The sequence below is a fragment of the Scyliorhinus torazame genome, chromosome 2 (genome assembly GCF_047496885.1).
Source record: "Scyliorhinus torazame isolate Kashiwa2021f chromosome 2, sScyTor2.1, whole genome shotgun sequence".
NCBI lineage: Eukaryota > Metazoa > Chordata > Chondrichthyes > Carcharhiniformes > Scyliorhinidae > Scyliorhinus > Scyliorhinus torazame.
Window position 1 is genome coordinate 193,150,554 of NC_092708.1, and position 23,330 is coordinate 193,173,883.

At 48.0% G+C, this 23,330-nt stretch overlaps 1 protein-coding gene across 3 annotated transcripts in view; it reads right to left on the bottom strand.

Moving 5' to 3' along the window:
• Positions 1 to 2,300: 2,300 nt before the first annotated feature.
• Positions 2,301 to 23,330, bottom strand: part of slc19a1 (solute carrier family 19 member 1) — a 71,905-nt gene continuing 50,875 nt past the window's right edge. For all 3 annotated transcript variants that reach the window (XM_072481943.1, XM_072481941.1, XM_072481944.1), the window contains exons 3-6: positions 20,093 to 20,263; positions 16,014 to 16,206; positions 13,786 to 13,927; positions 2,301 to 2,507 (exon numbers count right to left, since the gene is read on the bottom strand). In XM_072481943.1, coding sequence (XP_072338044.1) covers positions 2,319 to 2,507; positions 13,786 to 13,927; positions 16,014 to 16,206; positions 20,093 to 20,263 — 695 coding nt within the window. In that variant the 3' untranslated portion in view covers positions 2,301 to 2,318. The remainder of the gene's footprint in view (positions 2,508 to 13,785; positions 13,928 to 16,013; positions 16,207 to 20,092; positions 20,264 to 23,330) is intronic.

Sequence of the window (23,330 nt, forward strand, 5' to 3'; positions counted from 1 at the left end):
TTAATCGTTTAGACAATGTCACAAGCTAGTGGGGGAGGGGGGGAAAAATATAGGAACAAAATTGTGTTTTAAAACAAAAACAATTTATTATATTTAATAGTCGTTGAAATATTAGAAATGTGGGGGAGGCGAGGAACAGGCAACTCAACCAGGTAGGACAGTTAGCTGTGGGAGGTCATGTGATGGAACATTCCGATTATGTCCAATGAGAGTTGGCAGCCATGTGCCCTGGTGACAGCTTTTTTTAGACATCACCAACTGGGCCCCAAGACTCAGCCACATCTTAGGAGAAAAAGGTTGTGCTTGTATGGCCGTGGAGTGCACAATTACTGCAAGGCTAGGCACAGGTCAATGTGACCTCGGAGACGTAAGAAAGATGCTCTGGGGCCAGGTGATGCAATTTGGTTTGAGTTTGAAAAAAAAATATTCACATGTCTTGAAGCTCCTTGCTCTTCAAAATAATCCCCTATTTCCACTCACCTGTCATTCCTAACATTGCCTCAAACTTGGCAGTCCTGTGTTTGATTCCTAGTTCTCAATGACAGCTCCCTGACCAGAAGAGGCGTTCACTAATCAAAATTGTTGGAGAAGCATCAAATATCTTAATTTAAAAAGTGGAGACATGATCTTGACGTATTCTAATCATTGCTAACCAGGAACCCACTCCGGCATCAAGCCTCCAATACTGTCCATAAATTATGTATTGAAAAAAATATTTTTTAACACTATTATTGTTGATCGATAATTATAAACCACTACAATATGACCAAGTTACAATCAATCGACTTGATCTCCTCCCTTACCAGTCATGCAAATGGAGCTAGTTAATGGGTGTGCATTAATAGAGTTAGAGTTAGTCGTTTGGTAATATAGAACTTGAATATTGCTAACAAACACAAATTAAAGAGACATCCTGTCAAAGCTTTTTGTCTTGCACTCATCAGGCCAGATGAAAGAACACCAAATTCCAAAGGGAGCAACAATCTATACTACATGAAGGGTGGTGATTCGCTAGCAAATCGACTTGGGGTGATGTCGTTTACAGAGGCCATTCATCCCAAAGATGGGTGGATTGCGCCGAACCACACATACCCATCAGCTGTTCGCAAGAGACAGAGAACGTATCGGACTCAGCCAGCCCATGCTTGCAAAAGCCAGAATATAATGTTGAATGTTAGACTTGATTCCACCCACTATTGGACAGCACTTGTTGAATAATCCCAACTGTGCTACAAATTACGCTGACAGCCCATTTAAGATTATGAGTCGGGTTCACTTATGTTTACTAGAAGTTACACATATTCATGCAGCCAAAGGAAGATGCCCAGGCATGTGCCTTTCTTGAAGTGTTGGGGACAATTTTTTCCTAGTGCATTCTCCATTGCAGCGCCTCAACCAATCAGAGTCAATTTGCCAACTAATCAGTATCCTTTATTCATGCAGCGTAAATTGTTGCTCCCTTTGAAATTTGGCATTCTTGTGTCTGTCCTTATGAGTACAAGATGAATAGCTTCAACAGCATGTGTCTCTCTTTTCATTAATAATATAGTTCTATTTTAAATGTGCTTCCCTCTCCATTATAATTGTGGCAGGGAAACAGGCTTGGAAAATTGGTCTGTGGCTATTTTTACCAGATCCCTTATGGAATGAACCCTCTTGATGTCTGTTCTGTGCACCTCAGTGACGAGTGTCATGGATATGGCAGATTTTGTGTCCTTACTTGTGCCTGATGGTCAGTGTCTTTGTGAGCACTTGTGCTTAGAGCAAAATTGTCTGCCACTCAGGATGCATGCATCGCTCTGTAAAGCCAATGGCGATCAAGTTATCATGCAGAGGAGCTTGCATTGAGAAGGCATGCTGGCGATATAGAGTTCAATACAAGGATGAACCATCCTTTTTTCCAAGTTAAAGTGCATAAATTTTGAAATGATTGACATATTAAATTATAGACAAGTGGGTGGCAGTGTAGACCCTACCTCTCATCCCCAATTCCTAGGTTTTCAGATTGGCGGTGAAATCACATTAGTGGTAGTTATGATCCAACCCTGCATATTTCCATTGAGATTTCTCATCTCAATCTTTGTTGTCATGGTATATCTATTGACTTTGGAAGCGTCCATTAGTGACCAGCCTGGTTAAAATGTTGACCAATCGTTCGCCCAATCGCAAACAGTAGCTTCCACGCTTCCTACTTTAAATTAAATCCCAAAACATTCTCACCCTTGTCTTAAGGCACAAGAGACACCTCCTTTCCCCACCCCCACCAACCCCCTCCCCTCACTTCACCCTAACCCACCCCGCTGACGCCCATTTCCACCTCACGCCTTCGAGCAGGCCGCGTATGCTTGACCGTCAGTCCTATCCCCCTCCGTTGCCGAGCAGGTGGCCTCCTCCTCCTTCTGTGTCCCTCGCGCCTTCTGCTCCTGGTGGTGCCTAATGCAGACGTACAGTCCTCTCCCCAGGTAAATGGTTGCCAGCAGGGTGAAGTAGCCAATGTAGAAGTAGAACTGCAGCCAGGACAATGGGGTGGGAGGTAAAGAGAGAGAAGAGTTAGTGATTGACGACAATGGTAAATTGAGCAGATGTCAAGCAGAAATGTGTGGCCTGAATTGTAGGAACTAATTGGCCTCTGCTCGATTATAAACAGGTCTGGTGGAAAATCAGGCAGAATCACACCCAAAACCATGAGCAAAATTTCCACTACATCATATAATTAATGCCAGTTAGCCTTAATCATTTCCCTCAGTGTCCTCTCATCCTACTGTGAAAGGGTGTGTTGCCAACCTAGGGGCAAACCCTAGTGCCCGTTAGACGGGAAGATTTGTCGATTTTTGTTCCCACCCCCCCCCCAAATCACCATCCCCCCCACCCCCCATCATATAATCGACAAGGAGACTTGGATACTAAATCTCGAGTTCGGGGGCAGCCCGCGTGTGCCAGCCGTAGCTAGGTGGACAGCACCCACCTAGCTGAGGCCAAGATTGAGAGTTCAAGCCCCGCTCCCAAAAGATGATCTCGTCCGACGCTCCCAGTGGGGTATGAAGAAAGAGTGCTGCACTAGGAGGTGCAGTCAAATTGAGGCCCTCGCATGTCAATTTAAATGATCCCCTGGCAGTATTTCGAAGGGGTGGGGGATGAAGGCAGGGGAGTTCCACCCTGAACCAATACTTATCACTCAATTAACAATCACAAAAACAGATTGTCTGGTCATTATCATAGTGCTGTATGAGAGAGCTTGCTGCGCAGTAACTGACTGTCACTTCTCCACACTGCTCCAGAGGCTACACTACATTAAAAAAAACACTTCGGTGAGAAAGCGTTTTGGGACGTCCTGAAGTGCTATAGAAATGCAGGTCTTATTAAACCACCTGCTTGGGGTAATGCAGGCTATCCACAGGGGATGAACAAGGAGCCAGCAGCCGCGAGGGTTGGAAAGGTCTGCCAGTCATACCCGCTCCTGCACTGTAACGCTACCAATCAGGCTCTGCTTCCAGCTCAATAGTAATTAATTAAAAACACAGGTTTTGTAAAAAGAAAAAATTGTTTTTGCATTTTGTGGCTTATTGCAAAATCAAAATCCACACAGCAAGGACGGCCTGGCAGCTGTCATTAATACACTGTTTATCAATTAAAGCAGCTCAAAGCAGACCCCTGGCTGGAAAACGTGAAGATCTGCAATACTCTGTTTGGCAGTTCACTCCAACACTGCGGCTTTGGCATCTCTCAAAGTTCCATTCCTGCTCCATGAAGAGGTTGAAATGTGGTTATTATAATGAATTTCAGAATTATGTAATGTCCTGTGTGTTCAAGACCGTGCTAAACCACTGGTACCTGGGACTAATTCAGCTTCCTGTCATTTTTAAGTGTACATACAAATGCGGCTCCTATAATGAGGGGGTTGTTCGGTTTTCCTGTGTTGTTGAGAAAACAATATTTAAAAATAACAACACGATTTGTCGCGACGGTTTAGACCTTCTCGTCAATCTTAACCTGCACAATGCTCCAAAATGAAGGGGAACACATTAATTTTGAATATCCACAGAATCACTACAGTGCAGAAGGAGGCCATTCGGCTCTTTGAGTCTGCACTGGCCCTCTGAAAGAGCTTGTTGCCAAGGCTCACCTAGCAGGAGTTACCGGGCTCGTGAGGCCCGGCTCAATCACGCTGGGCAAGATCCAGAAATGCATATTTAAATGAACTATTAGGCTCATCTCAATATGCGTTAACCGGATACACCCGGCGCTCAGGATTCAACAGCTGCGCCTGTGAGGCCTCAACCTAGCGCCGTTCAGTACTGGTTCGCACAAACGTGAAACAGGCATGATGGCCCTCACCAGGCAGCACCAAGGTGCCCAGGTGCCATGGTGGAAATGTCAGGGCAGACGGGAGGGGCCTAGATTTTGGGGTAGTCTTCCAAAATGACACCTCAATCTGTGAGGAACCAGTCCTACTGGTAAGCTCAGCTCGTCAGTGCAGGATGGTTGCCCAAGAAAGTCCCCAAGGCAAAATAAAAAAGCAGCAAAGTGCCCAGTGAATAGCGGGGTTATTCTCGGTGACTCAGCCACCAAGAAACACCCCACCAAACGGCCCGATACAGCATTTTCATTCAAATGCACCCCCATGCTGACAAGAGCTTGATCTTACCCAAAAGGCTGAGAAGGCCTTTCTTTTATTAGCCAGCATTTATTGCCGATCCGAGCAGCACAGTGGTTAGCACTACTGCCTCACAGCGCCAGGGACCCTGGTTCAATTCTGTCCTTGGGTGACTATCTGTGTGGAGTTTGCATGTCCTCCCAGTGTCTGCGCGGGTTTCCTCCGGGTGCTCCGGTTTCCTCCCACAGTCCAAAGATGTGCAGGTTAGGTGGATTGGCCATGATAAATTTCCCCTTATGTGTTCAGCATTGTGCGGGTTAGGCGGGGTTGAGGTTGCAAGGAGAGGGCCGAAGCCTGGTTAGGGTGTGGTTTCAGAGGATCGGTGCCGACTCGATGTGCTGAATGGCCTCCTTCTGCATGGTTGGGATTCTATCCCTAATTTACCTTGAACTGATGGTTTGCTCGGCCGTTTTAGAGGGCATTTAAGAGTCAACCACATTGGTGTGTATCTGGAGTCACATGTAGGCCAGACCAGGAAATGATGGCAGATTTCCTTCCCTAAAAGGGATTTTAGTGAACCAGGCGGATTTTTACAACAATAGTTTCATCATCATCATTAGACTTTTTAATTCCAGATTTTTATTGAATCCAATACCATGGTGGGATACGAACCAGGGTTCTCTGGAGATTTATCTCCCATTGGGTTGAATACCTGCGGTGGTGGGTTGAAGACCTTAAGTGGCCACATAATCACAGGTCATCAATTGGATCTTCTTGATCCTTCCTGCCCCAGATTTGATTGGTGGGAGTCGAGAAGGTGACTGGATCTCCCCCTGCACCTTGCCAACCCTGTAGGCCCCCACTCCTGCTTCAAGGTGGGCATCACATGACACAGAAGTCCATTTGGTCCATCGAGTCTGTGTCGGCTCTTCTAGGAAGCTACCCAATTAGTCCCCCTATCTCAAGGCAATAACTATTCCCTTTTGAAAGTTACAAAGAACTCTTTCAGGCAGTGGATAACACCTCGCTGTGTAAAAAATATTCTGCTCATCTCCCCGCTCTGGTTCTTTTGCCAATTATCTTCAACCTGTGTCCACCTGGTTACCAACCCTCCTGCCAGCGAAAACTGCTCCTCCTTATTTACTCCATCAAAAGCCCTGATCATTTTAAATGCCTCAGTTCAAACTCTGCTCAGAGGAGAATAATTACACCTTCGCCAGTCCCACCACATGACTGAAGTCACTCATCTATAAATCTCCTCCGCACCCTCCCCAGGACCTTGGCATCCTTCATACCGTGCCCAAGAGGTTGACACAATACTCCAGCTGGGGTGAAACTGGCCATTTCTAAGTGTTTAGAATAACTTATTTGCTTTTGTACTCAAATGATTCTCCTTTTAAAGCCATGAATGTGATGAGCAACATCAATGCCCGGCCTAAAGGGAAATATTTACAGCAATGTGAGAGGGCATTCATAACTGTTCAGTGGAAACATGTGAGCGACTTTCAGCTGCAGGATTATAGCTTGGGCAAACAAATTAAGTATTTGTTCATTTTATTATTTCATCATGGAGACAGCCAGCTGCATTAGCACTCAAGTGTGTTTACCCATGCGATTAACTCAGCCAAGCCCAAGCTTGATCAAGCCTGGTATTTTTGACCCCATGCAACAACAGGGGCCCACAAAAGATCTTCAAGCCACATTCATTGCTGGGAAGATCGGCTGGGCAGTAGAGGTGGGAGGGGTTACTGATGACTTCAGCTCATTTTCTCACCCTTGCCCTGTCACACCCCTGCGTCCATTCGCTAAGAGGGACTTAATACCGTGGGCTGGCCTGGAGGAGGTAATACAGTCTCTGTCGGCCTGATGCCTCCATAAAATTCTGCACACTACCTTCCCCCCCCAAAAGTCTGATGCGCAGAATCAGACCCAATACCCCAGCTGAGACTGAACAAGTGGTTTATAAAGTCTATGGTGGGTACCTCATGACAACATCCATCCTGTCCCTGGGTCGAGTAGGAGGGGAGCTTGAGAGAACTTTAGTCTTATACACACCTTGTTTTTTAAAAATAATATTTTATGAAGGTATTTGACATTTTTTATAACAGTAACAAAAATAATGACAGCCCTTGGAATGCTGCGAACAGGCACCGGAATGTGGCGACTAGGGGCTTTTCACAGTAACTTCATTGAAGCCTACTTGTGACAATAAGCGATTTTTCATTTCATTTCATTTCATCTGCTGACGTTTTTAATTTTGCCCGAGAAAGTCGACGAACGGCTGCCACCTCCGGGAGAACCCCAACATTGACCCCCTTCAGGCAAACTTTATTTTCTCAAGACTGTGAAACCCAGCCATGTCACTAACCCAGGTCTCGACACTCAGGGGGGCTTAGAGTCCCTCCACCTTAATAAGATCCGTCTCCGGTCTACCAGGGAGGCAAAGGCCAGGACGTCAGCCTCTTTCGCCCCCTGAACTCCCAGATCTTCCGACACTCCAAAGATCACTACCTCCGGACTCGGCACCACCCGTGTTTTTAGCACCGTGGACATTGCCTGCCTTAACCCTGCCAAAACCCTCTAAGCTTCGGGCATGCCCAAAACATGTGGACATGATTTGCTGGGCTTCCCGCGCACACCTACCCTCTACCCCGAAAAACTTGGCTCATCCTAGCCACTGTCATGTGTGCCCGGTGGACTACCTTAAATTGGATCAGGCTAAGCCTGGTGCACGATGAGGTGGTATTAACCCAGCTTAGGGCATCCGGTCATTGCCCCGCCTCTACCTCTCATCCTAGCTCGTCCTCCCACTTGCCCTTAAGCTCCTCCACCGGCAATGTCGCAGGCCTCGATTGCATTGATTCTGAAACGGGAGAAAGATCCGGAGCAATGCGGGTCATACAGGCCACTCCCTCCACTCTCTTATATGTCCTCCACTGCCTACAGATTCTCAGAGCCGCCACTACCACCGGACTTGTGGAATATCGGGCCGACGAGAACGGCAGAGGTGCCGTTACCAATGCTCCCAGGCTGGTGTCTTTACATGACGCCGCCTCCATCCGCTCCCATGCCGACCCGTCCCCCACTACCCACTTCCTGATCATGGCTATATTAGCCGCCAAGTAGTAATTGCATCCACATGCAGTAGAAAAATCGGCCTGTATGATCCGCATTGCTCCGGATCCTTCTCCCGTTTCAAGATCGATGAAATCGAGGCCTGCGATATTGTTTGGGGAGGGGGGGGGGGGGGGGGGGGGAGGACTCCCTTACTCCCTTCTCTCTTGCTTCGTTAAATGTCCTCACAAGCAGTGGGCTCAATATCTGAAAACCTCTTATAGAATTCCACCGGGTAGCCGTCAGGCTCCGGGGCCTTGCCCGACTGCATGCCCTCCAGCCCCTTGATTATTTCCTCAATCGCAATTGGGGCTCTCAGCCCCTCCACCAGATCCTCCTCCACCCTGGGGAACCTCAAATGATCCAGAAACTGCCTCACCCCCCACCCCAGCCGGGGGTTCCGACTCATATAATTTACTATAGAAGTCCTTAAACACCTCGTTCAACCCCGCTGGGTCCAGGATAGTATTCCCACCTCTACTCTTTACTTTACCTATCTCCCTGGCCGCCTCTCTTTTCCCGAGCTGGTGCGCTAACATTCTGCTTGACTTTTCTCCGTACCCATAAATCACCTCCCTTGCCTTCCTTAACTGTTCCACTGCTTTCCCTGTGGTCAACAGCCCAAACTCCGCCTGTAACCTCCGCCGCTCCCTCAGTAGCCCCGCGTCCGGGGCCTCAGAGTATCTCCTGTCCACCTGGAGTATCTCCTCCATTAACTCAACCCTCTCAGCACATTCCACCTTTCCTCCGTGGGCCTGTATAGCGATTAATTCCCCTTTGACTACTGCCTTCAAAGCTTCCCAGACCGTCGCTGCAGAGACCTCCCCCGTATCATTTGTTTCCAGGTAGTTGTGGATGGACTTGTTAACCCACCCACAGACCGCCTCGTCCACTAGCAACCCCACATCCCGTCTCCATAGCGGGAATTGCCCCCTCTCCACACTAACCCATAGATCCACCCAATACGGGGCATGATCCAACATTGCAATTGCCGAATACTCAGTATCCACCACCTTCGGTATTAGTGCCCTGCTCAGGACAAAAAAGTCGATGCGAGAGTATACCTTGTGAACACGTGAAAAAAAGGAAAACTCCTTCGTCCTCGGCCGTGCAAACCTCCATGGGTCTACTCCCCCCATCTATTCCATAAAACCCTTCAATTCCTTTGCTGCAGCCGGCCTCCTCCCTGTCCTGGATTTTGACCAGTCCAAATCCGGATCAATGACTTTGTTGAAGTCCCCTCCCATGATCAGGTTATGTGACTCTAAGTCTGGGATCTTACCGAACACCCGCCTCATAAATTCCACGTCGTCCCAATTCGGAGCACATATGTTCACAAGTACCACTTGCGCCCCATCCAGCTTCCCACTCACCATTATGTACCTACCCCCCTTGTCTGACACGATTCTCCCTGCCTCGAATGCCACTCGTTTGCTGATCAAGATCGCTACCCCCCTGATCGGAGTCCAGTCCTGAGTGGAACACTTGGCTGACCCACCCCGTCCTCAATCTTGTCTGGTCTGTAACATTTAGGTGTGTTTCTTGTAGCATTGCCATGTCCGCCTTCAGTTCCCTCAAATGCTCGAACACGCGAGCCCACTTGACCGGCCCATTCAGTCCTCTCATGTTCCATGTGATCAGCCTGGACGGGGGCTTCCAACCCACCACCCTGCCGACTAGCCATCACCCTTTTTAGGCTAGCCTCCGCTTCCTCGAGTCCCCACTCAGGCTGTCACCGTTCCCGACCTCCCATATGTCCCCTAGTAACAGTTCCTCCCCTGTCAGCAAAGCAGCTCCCCCCTAGCAACAAAACTAAAAACCTACTCCCCCAAGTCAAGCTCCAGCTTAACACCTGTCCAACCCCCACTGCGCTTCAGAGAGTCAGCTGACCCATGCTGACTCGATAGTTCCCGCCCCTGGCACCAAGCAGTCGGTCTCCCTATTGTACTCTCCTCTCCCCCTCACATGAATAAACATTTTAAAAGCATCTCATTCCCCAGTAAATAAACAACCGGAAAAACAGTGAAGAAACAATCACTTTAGAAAAATAGTCACCCAAAAAGCAGAACTAAATTCAAAGCCCATCTCCCCTCGAGCAAGGTCCCTGCAAGACAGATCAACCTTTAACCATCCACACAGCCCATTATTTCACATAGAGCTACTTAAACTTTTTACAATCCAGCACCACAATCGCTGCCTCAGTACTTCTCCAAGGCTTAAGTGTCTTTTAATTCACCTATAAAAAAGGTCCATACTTCGTCTGCCGTTTCAAAGTAGATGTCCAGTTCCTCATGTGTGACCCACAGGGGGGCTGGGTACAGCATCCCGAACTTCACCCCCTTCTTAAAGAGGGCCGTTTTTGCCCGATTATACCCAGCTCGCCTCTTGGCCAAATCCGCTCCCAGGTCCTGATAAATGCACAACTCACAGTTCTCCCATTTTTTGTTCCGTTCTTTCTTGGCCCACTGCAAAACGTGTTCCTTGTCCATGAAACGGTGAAAATGTAGCACCATGACCCCCAGCGGTTCATTCGCTCTGGGCTTCCTCGGTGTGCTCTGTCAATTCCAGGGATGGAGGGAACTCCCCAGCCCCCATCAACTTCTCCAACATGTCCGTCACATGCCCTCACATCCGAGGCCCTCGCATCCGATCCCTCACTGCCTTCAGGGAGGCCAACAATTCTGAGATTCTGACTCCTTAGCCTATTCTCCCGGTCCTCCAGCTTCTCCTGCATTCTTTTCTGTGGTTATACATAGAATTTACAGTGAAGGAGGCCATTCGGCCCATCGAGACTGCACCGGCTCTTGGAAAGAGCACCCTACCCAAGGTCAACACCTCCACCGATCCCCATAACCCAGTAACCCCACTCAACACGAAGGGCAATTTTGGACACTAAGCGCAATTTATCTATGCTAATCCACCTAGCCTGCACATCTTTGGACTGTGGGAGGAAACCGGAGCACCCGGAGGAAACCCACGCACACACGGGGAGGATGTGCAGACTCCGCACAGACAGTGACCCAAGCCAGAATCGAACTTGGGACCCTGGAGCGGTGAAGCAATTGTGCTATCCACAATGCTACCGTGCTGCCCCTCGTGCTCGGACAACTTTTGTTCGACCTCCTGGATCCCTCTCCCGTGGGTTTCCTGATTCTGAACCACTTGATCAATCGAAGCCTTAAATCGGGTCCAGCATGCCATTCTTCAGCTTGGCAAAGCAATCCTGAAAAAACTTCACCAGCTGCTCCGTCGACCACTGTGCCATCTCCCCGCGGCCCTTGCCCTCCGCCATACTGTCCCTTATAGGACTTTGTCGTCTCACACGGCCACTTCTGGTCCAATTCTCCATACACCAGAGGGGGATTTCTCCTTACTGTCTCACTCTTCACTGCTTTATCCCATAAAATCCAAAAAGAAATTGAGGGAAAAAGATCCAAAAGTCCGTGACAGGCGGGAGCCATCAAATGTGTGACCTACCCCTCCATGGCCGCCACCGGAAGTCTTATAAACACCTCGTTGATCACACATCTGCCAGCACTAATCAGGGTGATGATGGCTTCTTAAAATGGTGGCCAGCAATCTGTTCATACTGAATACCAGGTTGCACAGTTCTTTGGGATCTTAATGGTGCTTTGTTAACGCAAGTTGCTGGCTCGTCTCGACATAAGAATTTATAAGACTTTATAGGCCTGGGATAGGGGGTGGCCAGTGCCGAACGAATCATGGAAGGGCCAACATTAGGATATCAGAACTTTCACTTGGAGGTAGACCTGGGGGTTCATGTGCATCGATCTTTGAAGCTTACAGGACACATTGACAAAGCAATAAGCCAAGCATATGAGAACTCCGACTTCATAAATACAGGCATAGAGTACAAAATTGCTGAACCTTAATGAAGCACTGGTTAGGTCCCAATTAGAATATGCTGCTTAGTCTGGTCACCACATTTTAGGAAGAATGGGAAATCCTTGAGACGGTGCGGAGGGAGATTTACCAGAATGGTTCGAGGGATTTTAGTTACCAGGTTCTGGTTGGAGAAGTTGGAGTTGTTCACCTTGGGAGCGAAGGATATTGAGGAGAGATTTAATTGAGGTAGACAAGATTATGGCTGACTTCGGCAAAGAAAAGCTGTTCCCATTGGCTGACAGTCCAAGGACCGGGGGTGTCACAGATTTAAGGTTTTTGGAGAGAGATGCGGGGGAGGGGGATGTGAGGAGAATTTTTTTTTTACTTACCCAGCAAGTGGCAATGACCTGGAACTTGCTGCCCATGAGGGCAGTGGAAGAGGAGACAATGAAGGAGTTCAAATGAAAATAGGATGGGGACTGGAGAGAAATAAACTTAGAGCCAAGGGAAATGGGACTGACAGTATTGGTGTACAGAGAGAGACAGCATGAGCCCGATGGGCCGATTGGCCTACTTCTGTCACAATGAACACACAACTCTTAGTGTATGGTTCACCCAGATCGTGTTTGATTCACCGGATTTCTTAGCTGCTGATTGTCAGCCCTCTCGTCGAGGACTGTGAGGATGAGACTGAATCTTCCAACAATCCACCAACCTCGAGAGTGTGGGGCTCCTCACTCACTAAAAGCAGGAATTTAGGGCTGGCAGTCGAGCACATCCAACAGCACGTGACCAGATGTTCTGTGCCTGACCTCGGCTTGGCTCCTCCCTCCCCCCACAGCACAGGGCAGCAAAAATGTTTATTTACATTTGACACAAATCTCTTCCCCTCCTGTGTCGCTGCCAAAACCTCAAAGCGAGACCAAGAGATAGAAAGAATTTCAACATTACAGTTATAAATAACTACAGAGTGCACTTCATGACCTCCGCGCAGCCAATGAAGTGCTTTTTGAGGTGCAGTTGCTGTAAAAGAGTGCAGCTAATTTTGTACACAGCAGGACTCCACAAGCAGCAATGCGATAAAGGCCAGGTGATCGTTCTCTCCCAGGGTTGACTGAGAGATAGCTATAGGCCCCGGGACCTGGGAGAGATTCCCCTGTAACCCGCGGTACTTCCCCAATTTAGTGCCGTGCATTTCTTACAGCCTGTCTCTTCCCCCCCCCCCCCCCCCATCCCGAGGAAGCAGGCAGGGCCTGGGTTGAGCGGCTCATCCAAAAAGAGAGGCAATTACAGTGTGCAGCAGTCAGGACAGACAGGGTCCTGCGGACAGGGCCCTGGGAATACCAGATTACCCAGAATCCCAGTGCACTGCAGAGGGGACCTTTATAGAATCCCACACAGGGCCTATGCCAGCTCCTTGGTGGGGCCAATTAGTCCCACTTGCCTGCTCTTTGCCCAGTGGCTCGGCGAACGTTTCCCTTTCAAGTGTTTACTCAAGCCCAGTTTGAATATTCATTGTTGAATCAGCTGTTGCCACCTTTTCAGGCCTCGCATTCCAAATCAGAACAGCTCACGGTGCGAAGAAAAAAATCTTTCTCCTGCTGTTTTTATCCAGTTATCTTCAACCTGTGCCCCTCTGGTGTTTATCCTGCTAGTGCAAACAACTTCCCCTTATTTATCCTATCAAAAATCCCTCATGAATTTGAACGGAATTAAAATTTCCCTTAACCTTCTCTGCTCGAAGGAGATCAATCCTAATTTACAGGAACCGCTCCTTCAAGCCCGCTCCGCCACTCAATAAGATCATCACCCCCACCCCCCAACCCTTCGGCCCCATGCCAACCAAGAAATTGTCCAACTTATCTTTGGATAAATTCAATGACTCGACCTCCACTGCTTTTTGGATTTTGGAGAATAAATCGTCACAGATTAGCGACCCCCTGAGGGAAAGATTCGCCTCATCTTTTTTGTCCATCCCATCATTTCACAGCTTTTCCAGTTCTCTCCGCATTAATTGAAGCCCGTTACCCTCGGTGCCATTCTAAGAAATCTCCTCTGCAGCCTCTCCCAGGCTCTAGCATCCTTCCTAATGTGAGGTGCCCAGAATTGCACACTGTATTCACGCCGAGGCCTAACTAGTCATTTACAAAGTCTCACTCCCCACCGCCCTTTACTCCTGGCCCAGTGCAGTACAGAGGGGGAGCTCAGCAGACTGTTAATCTTCCAGTTACCTGGTTGTTCACATGCAGTCCCAGACCCCGTTTGTCGGCAATGATCAGGGTGATGATGGTTTTCAAGATGGTGGCTAGAAAGGTGTTGATACCAAACACCAGGGCACAGAGCTCCTTGGACAACGACGCTGCGATCTGAAAACTAAAGACAGTGGACACGCAGTCAGGAGAAATGCACTAGTGGACAGGGTATCCCTCACGTGTGGCAAATCATTCACATAAATTTGATCAGCACTTGGGGACATTGGTTGTGGACTGGTGGGGGGCACGATCGCCTTGCTGAACATCTCCTTTTGTCTGCAAACAGGATCTCCAGCTTCCATTCACCTGTCATTTTAATTCTCCCGCCAGATTCCCATTCAGGAGTCACAATGTAGGCCAAATGTCTGCACCAGCTCTCCAGATAAGCAATTTCCCTGGTGCCATTCTCCCACCTTCTCCTCTAACCCTGCACATTCTTCCTTTTCAGATAACAGTGTAATTACCTTTTTTTTCAAATTAAAAAAAAAATCCCAATTAAGGGGCAATTTAGAATGGCCAATTCACCTACCCTACAAACGTTTGGGTTGTGGGGGCGAAACCCACGCAAACATGGGGACAATCTGCAAACTTCCCACAGACACTGACTCGAGTTCAACCCTTGGTGCCATGAGGCAACAGTGCTAACCATTGCACCACCATGCCACCCCCGAATTTCCTTTTGAAAGCCTCGATTGAACCGGTCTCTACCACACTCTCAGGCAGCACATTCCAAACCCTGACCACTCGCTGCATGGAGTGTTTTCTCATGTCGCTTTTGCCAATCACTTTAAATCGGTGTCCTCTCGTTCTCGATCCTTTTACGAGAAGGAACCGTTTCTCCCTGTCTACTCTGTCTGACCCCTTGTGATTTTGACCATTTCAATTAAAACTCCTTTCAGCTTTCTTCAACTTATCTCTTTGATTAAACAATTATTCATCAGCCCTGATCTAATATCTGCCTTTCTGGCTGGATTCTCATTGGCTCATAATTTCCTGGTTCCCCAACACCACATTCAGGGTGTACTCCAAGGAATCCCTCTCGGAAGTTCCCACGTAAGGGTTTACCCGGTAATTGACCAGGTGTAATAACGTCCCCTGGGCAACTGCACTGGGCCAGAGCCAAACGACAAGTGTTTTAAATCACTAACTTCGGTTGTTCTGCCAGTTTAACCTGGATAGCTACTCTGAAAGAGTTGGAAGAAAATTTTTTAAAATCAGTTTGAACTCCAGAGCCAATATTTAAACTTCCAGATCCAGCCTCACACAGGACACCCCCAACAAAAGTAACTCCCCCCAACCCCCCTCCCTCCCCCCGCAGAGAAACCCACCACAGCAGGCGGGTCCAGACACTCCCCCGCAACCTGGACTGACCTGAACCACCGACCATCTCCCCCCACCCGCCCGATCCAACTCGACCCCCACCCACGCCTCGTCTGACAGTCTCCATCCCTCCTGGACTTGTCCTCCTCCCCTACAGAACACAACTCCCTCCCGCCCAGACAGACTGAAGCCACTCTCCCTCCCCCGCTCCCTCCCAGTCTGACCCCACTCACTCCATCGCAGATGACTCCCACTCTGCCTCCATCGCAGATGGATTCCCACTCTTTCTCTCTCTCTCCCTCCCTCCTGTCAGGCTGAACCCACTTGCTCCTCCCAGAAATGTGCCCCCTCCCAAACTGACCCTCTTCTGGCCCGACCCCACTCTATCCAACTGACCCCCATTCCCTGAATTTTTACACTTACCTGCTCCCTGTAAATTGTCCCTTTAAACATTCCATTTAATAATAAACTTTATTAGGTTTACATTAACACTGCAATGAAGTTACTGTGAAAAGCCCCTAGTCGCCACATTCCAGCGCCTGTTTGGGTACACAGAGGGACAATTCAGAATGTCCAATTCACCCAACAGCATGTCTTTCAGGACTTGGGGGAGGAAACTGGAGCACCCGGAGGAAACTCACGCAGACACGGGGAGAACATGTAGAGTCCGCACAGTGACCCAAGCCAGGGATCGAACCTGGGACCCTGGTGCTGTGCTAACCACTGTGCTATAGCAAAAAAGGGTTGCGTGGCTTAACCTCTCTGCACCCCAGTTAGTCCACGACAATCATGCCGGGGGCACGCTTCACCGCTCCTCTCACCAATCCAATTTTCCTTCTCCCCTTCAGCCAACACATTGTGGGAGGAGAGTCACGAGTAATGCTCACATTGCTATGGGAACCAGGAGTTGGTGGCTGCTCCGGAACAGGACGAAGCCAACATAGCAGACCCAGATGTTGGTGGTGGTGTTCATGAGGAAGAGAAGTCCAGCCTGCAGCGCAGTGATGACAAAAATCACCAGCTCTGCCCACAGCGACCACTGCAACTTGACATGCCCCGCAGAGAAAGAAGCAATAGCACCTGTCAACGAGACAAAGACAAGACAAATTAAAACGCAGGGGACCACTGGATTGGATGAAGATCAGACAGTAGCACCCGAGTGTGGTAAAATTGCAGGTCCTGAGCCACCAACAGTAGAATAAAAAAGGTTTTTATTTTCCAAGTCAAGGGCTTTTTATCCTCAGTGAATAAAAAATAGAGATCCAAATTATGAGTTGGACATCAATGATATTTTAAAATGTATTTATTCACAGGATGTGGGTGTCCCCTGCTAGGCCAGCATTTATTGCCCATTCCAAATTGCCCTTAAGGTGGTGGTGAGCTGCCTTCTTGAAGTGATGCAGTCCCTGTGGTGTAAGTACATCCACTGTTCTGTTGGGGAGGAAGTTCCAAAATTTTGACCCAGTGATAGTGAAGCCAGTATGCTTCCAAGTCAGGATGATGAGTGACTTGGAGGGGAGCTTGCAGGTGATGATGTTCCCATGCTGTCCTTGTCCTTCTAGATGGTAGTGCTCGTGGATTTGGAAGGTGCTATCGAAGGAGCCTTGGACAAGTTGCTTCAGTGCATCTTGCAGATAGTACACACAGCTGCTATTGTACGTCAGTGGTGGAGGGGGTGAATGTTTATGTGGATGAGCTGTCAGTCAAGCGAGCTGCTTTGTCCTTTGAGTTTCTTGTGTTGGTGTTGGAGCTGCACTCATTCAGGCAAGTGGAGAGTATTCCCTCACACTCCTGATTTGGGCCTTGTAGATGGTGGACAGGCTTTGGGGGGGGGGGGGTCAGGAGGCGAGTTACTCACCACAGAATTCCCAGCCTCTGACCTGCTGCTGTAGCCACAGTATTTACATAGCTGGTGTCCTGTAGAGTAGTCACCCATTCTGCATTTGTCTCCCCAGAGCAGTGGAGACCACGTTGTGAGCAGCGACTATAGTACTACCTGCAAATTGCTGCTTCATCTGGAAGGAGTATTTGGAGCTTTGGGCAGGTGTTACACCACCCGTGATTGCATGGGGAGCTTTTAGGTCCTTTAGCTTGTAGATTTGTGCTGTAGCTAAATATACAGAAATTTGGTTATTTGAGTTTTATCCGTCAGGATACAACCTTACAGCTGAAGGATGTCATAATAACATTTTAATCGGTGATGGCCTTTGGTGAGAAGTGTGTAATAAGATCTGGAGCTTTTCTTGGCTAACGTGTAGAGGTCAATTGTCTCGACCCAGGGAAAGAAAATACCGTTATCGTTTTGATTTCTTGGTCTGATTGAAAGATATTGGGGTCTCGGGCAATACATTTAGGATATTGGAAACCAGGTGACAGGATCCAAACTGGTTGGAACAAGGCCGGCTGGGCTGAATGCCTGTGGTCGCTACAATTTCTGTATTAAAAATAACGAAAATCCAGAGAGTAGATTGCTGATGCAGTCACTGTGCGTAGATGCTGGTCTGTGGCTCAGGATGGTTAGCACTCTGAACTCGGGTGTCAGGAGGTTGTGGGCCCGAATCACACTCCAGAGACTGATGCACCCACCGTGGAACTGAGCGAGAGCTCAGCTGTTGATGGGGGACATTGATCATATAGGACTATAAACCACCGTGTCACCTGGGCTAAACGGATTCCCACTGCACTATATTGAAGCAGAGCTGGAGCACTCTGTCCGGTGTCCTGGTTGACCTTTATCCCACGAATCAGCATCACAAGAAACCAATGATCTGGTCCTCTATCTCACTGCTGCCTGTGGGAGCTTGCTTTGGAGAAATCGGTTGCCCGGTTTCTTGCATGACTACAGTACAAGACTACTTCATTGACTGTAAAACACTTTTGGACATGCGGAGGTTGTCAAAGATGCTACATAAATAAAACTCTAAATTCTGATGTGTGGGTAGAATGGGGTCAAACTGGATGATTTAGGATTTAAACTTTACCATTTTGAATCCTACGTGCTAAAAATCAGTACCATGGTGCCAAGGGCAGCTTGTTGAATTTGCTTTAGGGGTGTGGAGGGATCTGTTTACAGCTCTTGCTTTCAAACCTGGGCAGCCAAGATTAACAAGTGTCATTACTTCACAGCAACAGGTCTTGGTATCTGAGTACATGAGCATTCTTGCCTACCAGAGCATGTTATTCTAAGTCAATTGATGGTTTGGGGCAAGCATGTTTGTCTAAGAATTGGATTTCTTGGCCCTAACCGCCATGCTTGAACTGGCAGTATCAGTGATGTAAACAACGTACTTTGGCAAAGTCATTCATCTGGACTGGTGTCAATCTCAAAGAGTTACAACACAGTCAGATTCAAACCTTCAGAATAAATAACCACGCTCCTCTCACTTCCAAGGTAGTAAAACGCTGGGAAAACATTTCCCAAATACAAAAGAAAGGAATATAGAGATTTTGCCTGTACACACAACGGGCTTCGATGGCAAGGGTACGGAAGTGGTGGACGGGTTTGCAAGCCCAAGAAACTCAATAGCTCAGTAAAAGGGGGAGGTGTGCGAGAAAGATGGCAAGATTCGCCTTTCCATAGCATCCTTCACATCTTGTTGACATCCCAAATGGAATACCTTATGGACGTACAGTCGCTGTTGTAATATAGGAAATATGGAAACTAATTTGGATCCCACAAACAGCAACGAGAAAATCATATAATCTATTTTTTAGTGATGAGGGATGGGACTGGACAACGACAACCCCGCCCCCATAAAATGATGTTGTGGGATCTTTCGCAAGCTCTTTATATAATTTCATCTGTAAATATATCTCACGGAGTGGCTTAGCCTGCATGGATCAGTATGGTGGGGGTTTATTTTCTACATTTGAGATGACAGCAGGACATGTATTCCCCAATAAACAATCAACCTCGACTTAAGTCATTAGATGGTTCCCTAACCAATTCATGTACCGGTCTAGATAATATGGGACTCATTTCTACCACTACTTACTTAGCTTTCTAACTGCAACCACATACAAATTGGGACACAACCCAAGTGGCTTGGCTACATTCCTTGGGCAATTAATCATAGGATTTGGAGCAGAGAAGGTCAAGGGAGATTTAATTGTTGGGGATGTGCAGATTCTTTTTAAATATTGATCTGAAATGCACTGTGGCCGCAGATTCAATGTTGGTGGTGTTGTGTTACAGTTCATTCAGAGTCCATGTCGCTGTGCAACATACACTTTTCCACGCATCTTGTAGCCTGGAGCTATGGATAGTGATGGATAGTAGAAGCCTCAACATTCATTCCATCACATGGCTGACCAGGAATTTCTCCTGATTTTACCATCAGCGTGTTTGGAAGGATTTACAAGTTGATAATCAACCTGTTTGGCCACGCTATGAATGCACTTTCCTTGGCCATCAAACCCTGGGAGGACTCAAACCTGGGGCTTCTGACTCAGATTCAGGGGCGCCACCGACTGCATCACAAGCTTCATGGTCACCATTATGGAGACTAGCTTTATATTCCAGGTTTTCATTAATTGAATTTAAATTCCGCCAACTGCCATGGTGGGATTCAAACCCATGTCGACAGAGCAGTAGCCAGGGTCTCTGGATTACTAGCTCAGTGACATCACCACTACACCACCACCTCCCAGTGCACCAACTGCCCGACAAGAGCTTCCAGCAGATTCAATCGTAACTTGTAAGAAAGGAATTGGATAAGTACTTGAGAAGGAGAAATGTGCAGGGCTCTGGGATAAGGACAGGGGAGTGCGACTAATTGGCTGGCACTCTTTCTGCATTGCATGATACTCTATCAGAACTGTAGACTCTGATAGTCCCGGACATTCTCGCCATTATGGTATTGTGTTGGGTTATGCCATATTGTAACTATAGGGTCCCCTGCACAGTAAACTCTCCTACCTCACACCTCATTCCCAAGGGCTGAGCGGGGCATTTTCTTTTCCATACCTAGCAGTGTTGCGGCTGCATCCACACCTCCATTGTAGACGCCCCGGTTTTCCCTGGACGGGTGGATATTGTCCCACAGGATCTGCACATAGTAGACCACCAGGTAATAACCGGTGGAGTTAAAAACCCACCACAGAGACCACAACTTCAACCGCGGTGATCGGACCGTATCTGAAGAAAGAGAAAAGACAAAAGAAAAGTTAATGATTTTGGTAGCAAGGTGGCACAGTGGTAGCACCACTGCCTCAGTGCTAGGGACCCAAGTTTGATGCCAGCCTTGGGTCACTGACTGTTGGAGTTTGCACGTTCTCCCAGTGTCTGCATGGATTTCCTCCGGGTGCTCCGGTTTCTTTCCACAGTCCAAAGATGTGCAGGTTAGCTGGGGTTATTGGGATAGGATGGGGGAGTGCGTCTAGGTAAGGTGCTTTTTCAGGGGGTCAGTACAGACTCATTGGGCCGAATGGCCTCCTTCTGCACTGTGGGGATTCTATGTTTGCTGTTCGAACTCCTGACCAGAGGCACATTTCGTAGAATCATAGAATCGCAGATTGGCCTATCGAGTATTTTGCGGGTTAGCCAGTGGCTCAGTTAATAGCATTCATGCCTTTCAAGCCAGAAGGTCATTGGTTCAAATCCCATTCCAGGTACTTGAGCCTATAATCCAGGCTACGTTAACTTACAGCACTGAAAGAAGGCTGCACTGTTTCAGAAAAGCCACCTTTCAGGTGAAGCCAAGGGCCCTCACGGATGGATATTTTGAAGAGCAGGCGAGCCCACCCAGTGTCCCGGCCAATGTTTATCCCTCAATCAACATCACCAAAGACAGATCCAAAAGCAAAATACAATAGATGACGGAAATTTTAAATTAAAAAAAAAAAGCCAATGCTGGAAACACTCAGCAAGTCTATGAGCAGAGTTAATGGGCAAACCTTTCCATCCTTGTTTGCAGCTGGGATTTTCTGGTGCCACTCAAAGTAAATCGAATTTTGGCTTGAACGCCAAATTTGCCCTTCTCACCCACAACGTGTCCAGCCACAGACGGGACCAGAGGATCCCGATCTTTCAGGGCTGCGATGTTTCAAACTGTAGTTTCTTTCCCACGGATGCTGCCAGACCAGCTGAGTATTTGTAGGATCGTCTGGTTTCGATGCAAAGAGTCAGATTATTATTACACTGCTGTTTGTGGGATCCTGCTGCGCACAAATATTGCTGTTTGCGTTTCTCACTACAACAGTGCTTACAGTTTGGAAATACTTTCATTGGCTTGAGCATTTCAGGAAATCCCGAGGCCGAGTGGTGCTACCGAAGCTTTTACTTCTTTTGAATTCTGGACAAATTCCTTTGGCATGGCAGGCTGCGAATGCAGGTGGAGGGGCCTGGGGAACAGCATCGTCAACCAGGCTCACAGCTAAAAGCAGCTGTCCAAATCTGCTGAACCCTGAACAAAGCTCAAAGCTGCTCATGGGCGCCACCTGCAGCACAGCTCCCTGACCGGCAGTGCCCTTCCCCAAATCGGAATACCAGGGTGAAAGGTCAGTTTGTCATGTAGGGTACTGCCAACATGCGTGTAGAAGAGCAGGCGGTAAACCAGTTGGCGAGGAGGAGACGCAGAACCAGGGTGCACAAGGGTGGAAAAGTCTCATGGAGATCAGGAGATCCATCTGGAGGGGGGGGGTGGGGGGGGGGGGGGAGGAAATAAGGATTGCTGAACCTCCAGGGATTGACCTCCCTGACACCACTTTGAGTAAAACCTGGACTAAATCAAAGGGAGATAAAATCCTCCTTGGTTTGCTTTGAGCACTATTGTTCATTTGTTAACAAAATTTGGGGGGGGGGGGGGGGTTTGGGCAGAGAGACAAGAATGGTTCAATCTCAGGTAACCAAAGGTCAATTCGCTTTCCAATTATTGAAGGTAGATGGTGTGGCAGCCAGGATGTAGCTACCATCAACCCCATCCCAGAAGGGGGGGGGGGGGAAACAGGTCGGACCAGTATTCTTATTTCCCTGTTTTACTACATTTTCCTTCTGGGGTGGTAGGGGCAGTTATTGGTCATGGGATGAAACCAGAGAAGAAATCATGAGTCGGAGGGGCTGGGATCTGTAAGGTATTTTTGGGGGTTGGGGGGGGCGTGCGCATGGCCATTGGCTGGAAAGCTACTGGCAACGAGGCGAGATGGAGAGGCTGACTGCGAAACAGGATCATCAACACTTAAAATGTAATATTTCAAACTTCCAATACAACATCAAGGATACACTGGTCACATAATCCCACAAGAGTGTTACAAGGGCTTCTGAAAGACAGGCTGTATAGACTTGGGCTTGTATTCCCTCGAGTAACCGGGTGATTTAATTGAAATGATTGAAGGATTCACTAGGATAAAGAGAATAACTATTTCCTCTTGGGTAGGTGGGGGTAGTCCAGAACAAGGGGGCAGAATCCTGAAATTCGGGCCAGTCTGTTCATGGTTGTTGTCAGGAAGCAGTTCCTCGCACGGAGAGGAGTGAAATCTGGATGCGGTCAGTCAAATCAAAATGGAGATCAATAGTTGAGGGTATATGGAGTTTAAGATCCAGATCAGCAATGTGTAAGAGGATAGAAGGGCTGAATGGTTCCTCTGGAGTGTTGTGAGAAATGTTCTGTGCCATTATCACAATATAGTAAAAGACACAAAGCAAATTCAAGGACAAAAGTTGATGCAGACTCAAATCTGGTTTGAGATGTGGGATATGGGGAGTTTAACAGTTTCCTCCCCCTTGACTTTTAAAGCAACAGAGATTTGAGGACAGGCAAACCATCTCTTTCCTCCCAGAGTGGTAGCCTTTTATGGGGTGTGTCCCCAGAGTCATGTGACCTAATTGGCTAATGGGGCCAGAGCATGCTACCACTGGGGGCAGAGCGTAGATCCTTGAAACATGGCAGCTTTTATCTCACTCTCTGAACATAAATTTCTTATTTTAATAAATCGCTCATTTGTTAATCCAGCTGGTGGTCACCCAGCTGTCAGGATATTACATTGGCAAAGAGGATCCACCGGAGTGCCTTCCTGCTGTTAAGAAAATCTGGAGAGTAGACCTGGTGTGAAAACTTCTCCATCGAAGCAAACTCGTTTCACGGTCCGCAAGTGACTATGCTCCTTTTTGGTAAACTAGAACGATTCAACCCTGATATAGAGCAATGAGCACTGTACTCCATTATTTTTCAAGGCAAATGCAAGTGGGAGTGGAGGAAAAGCAGTGG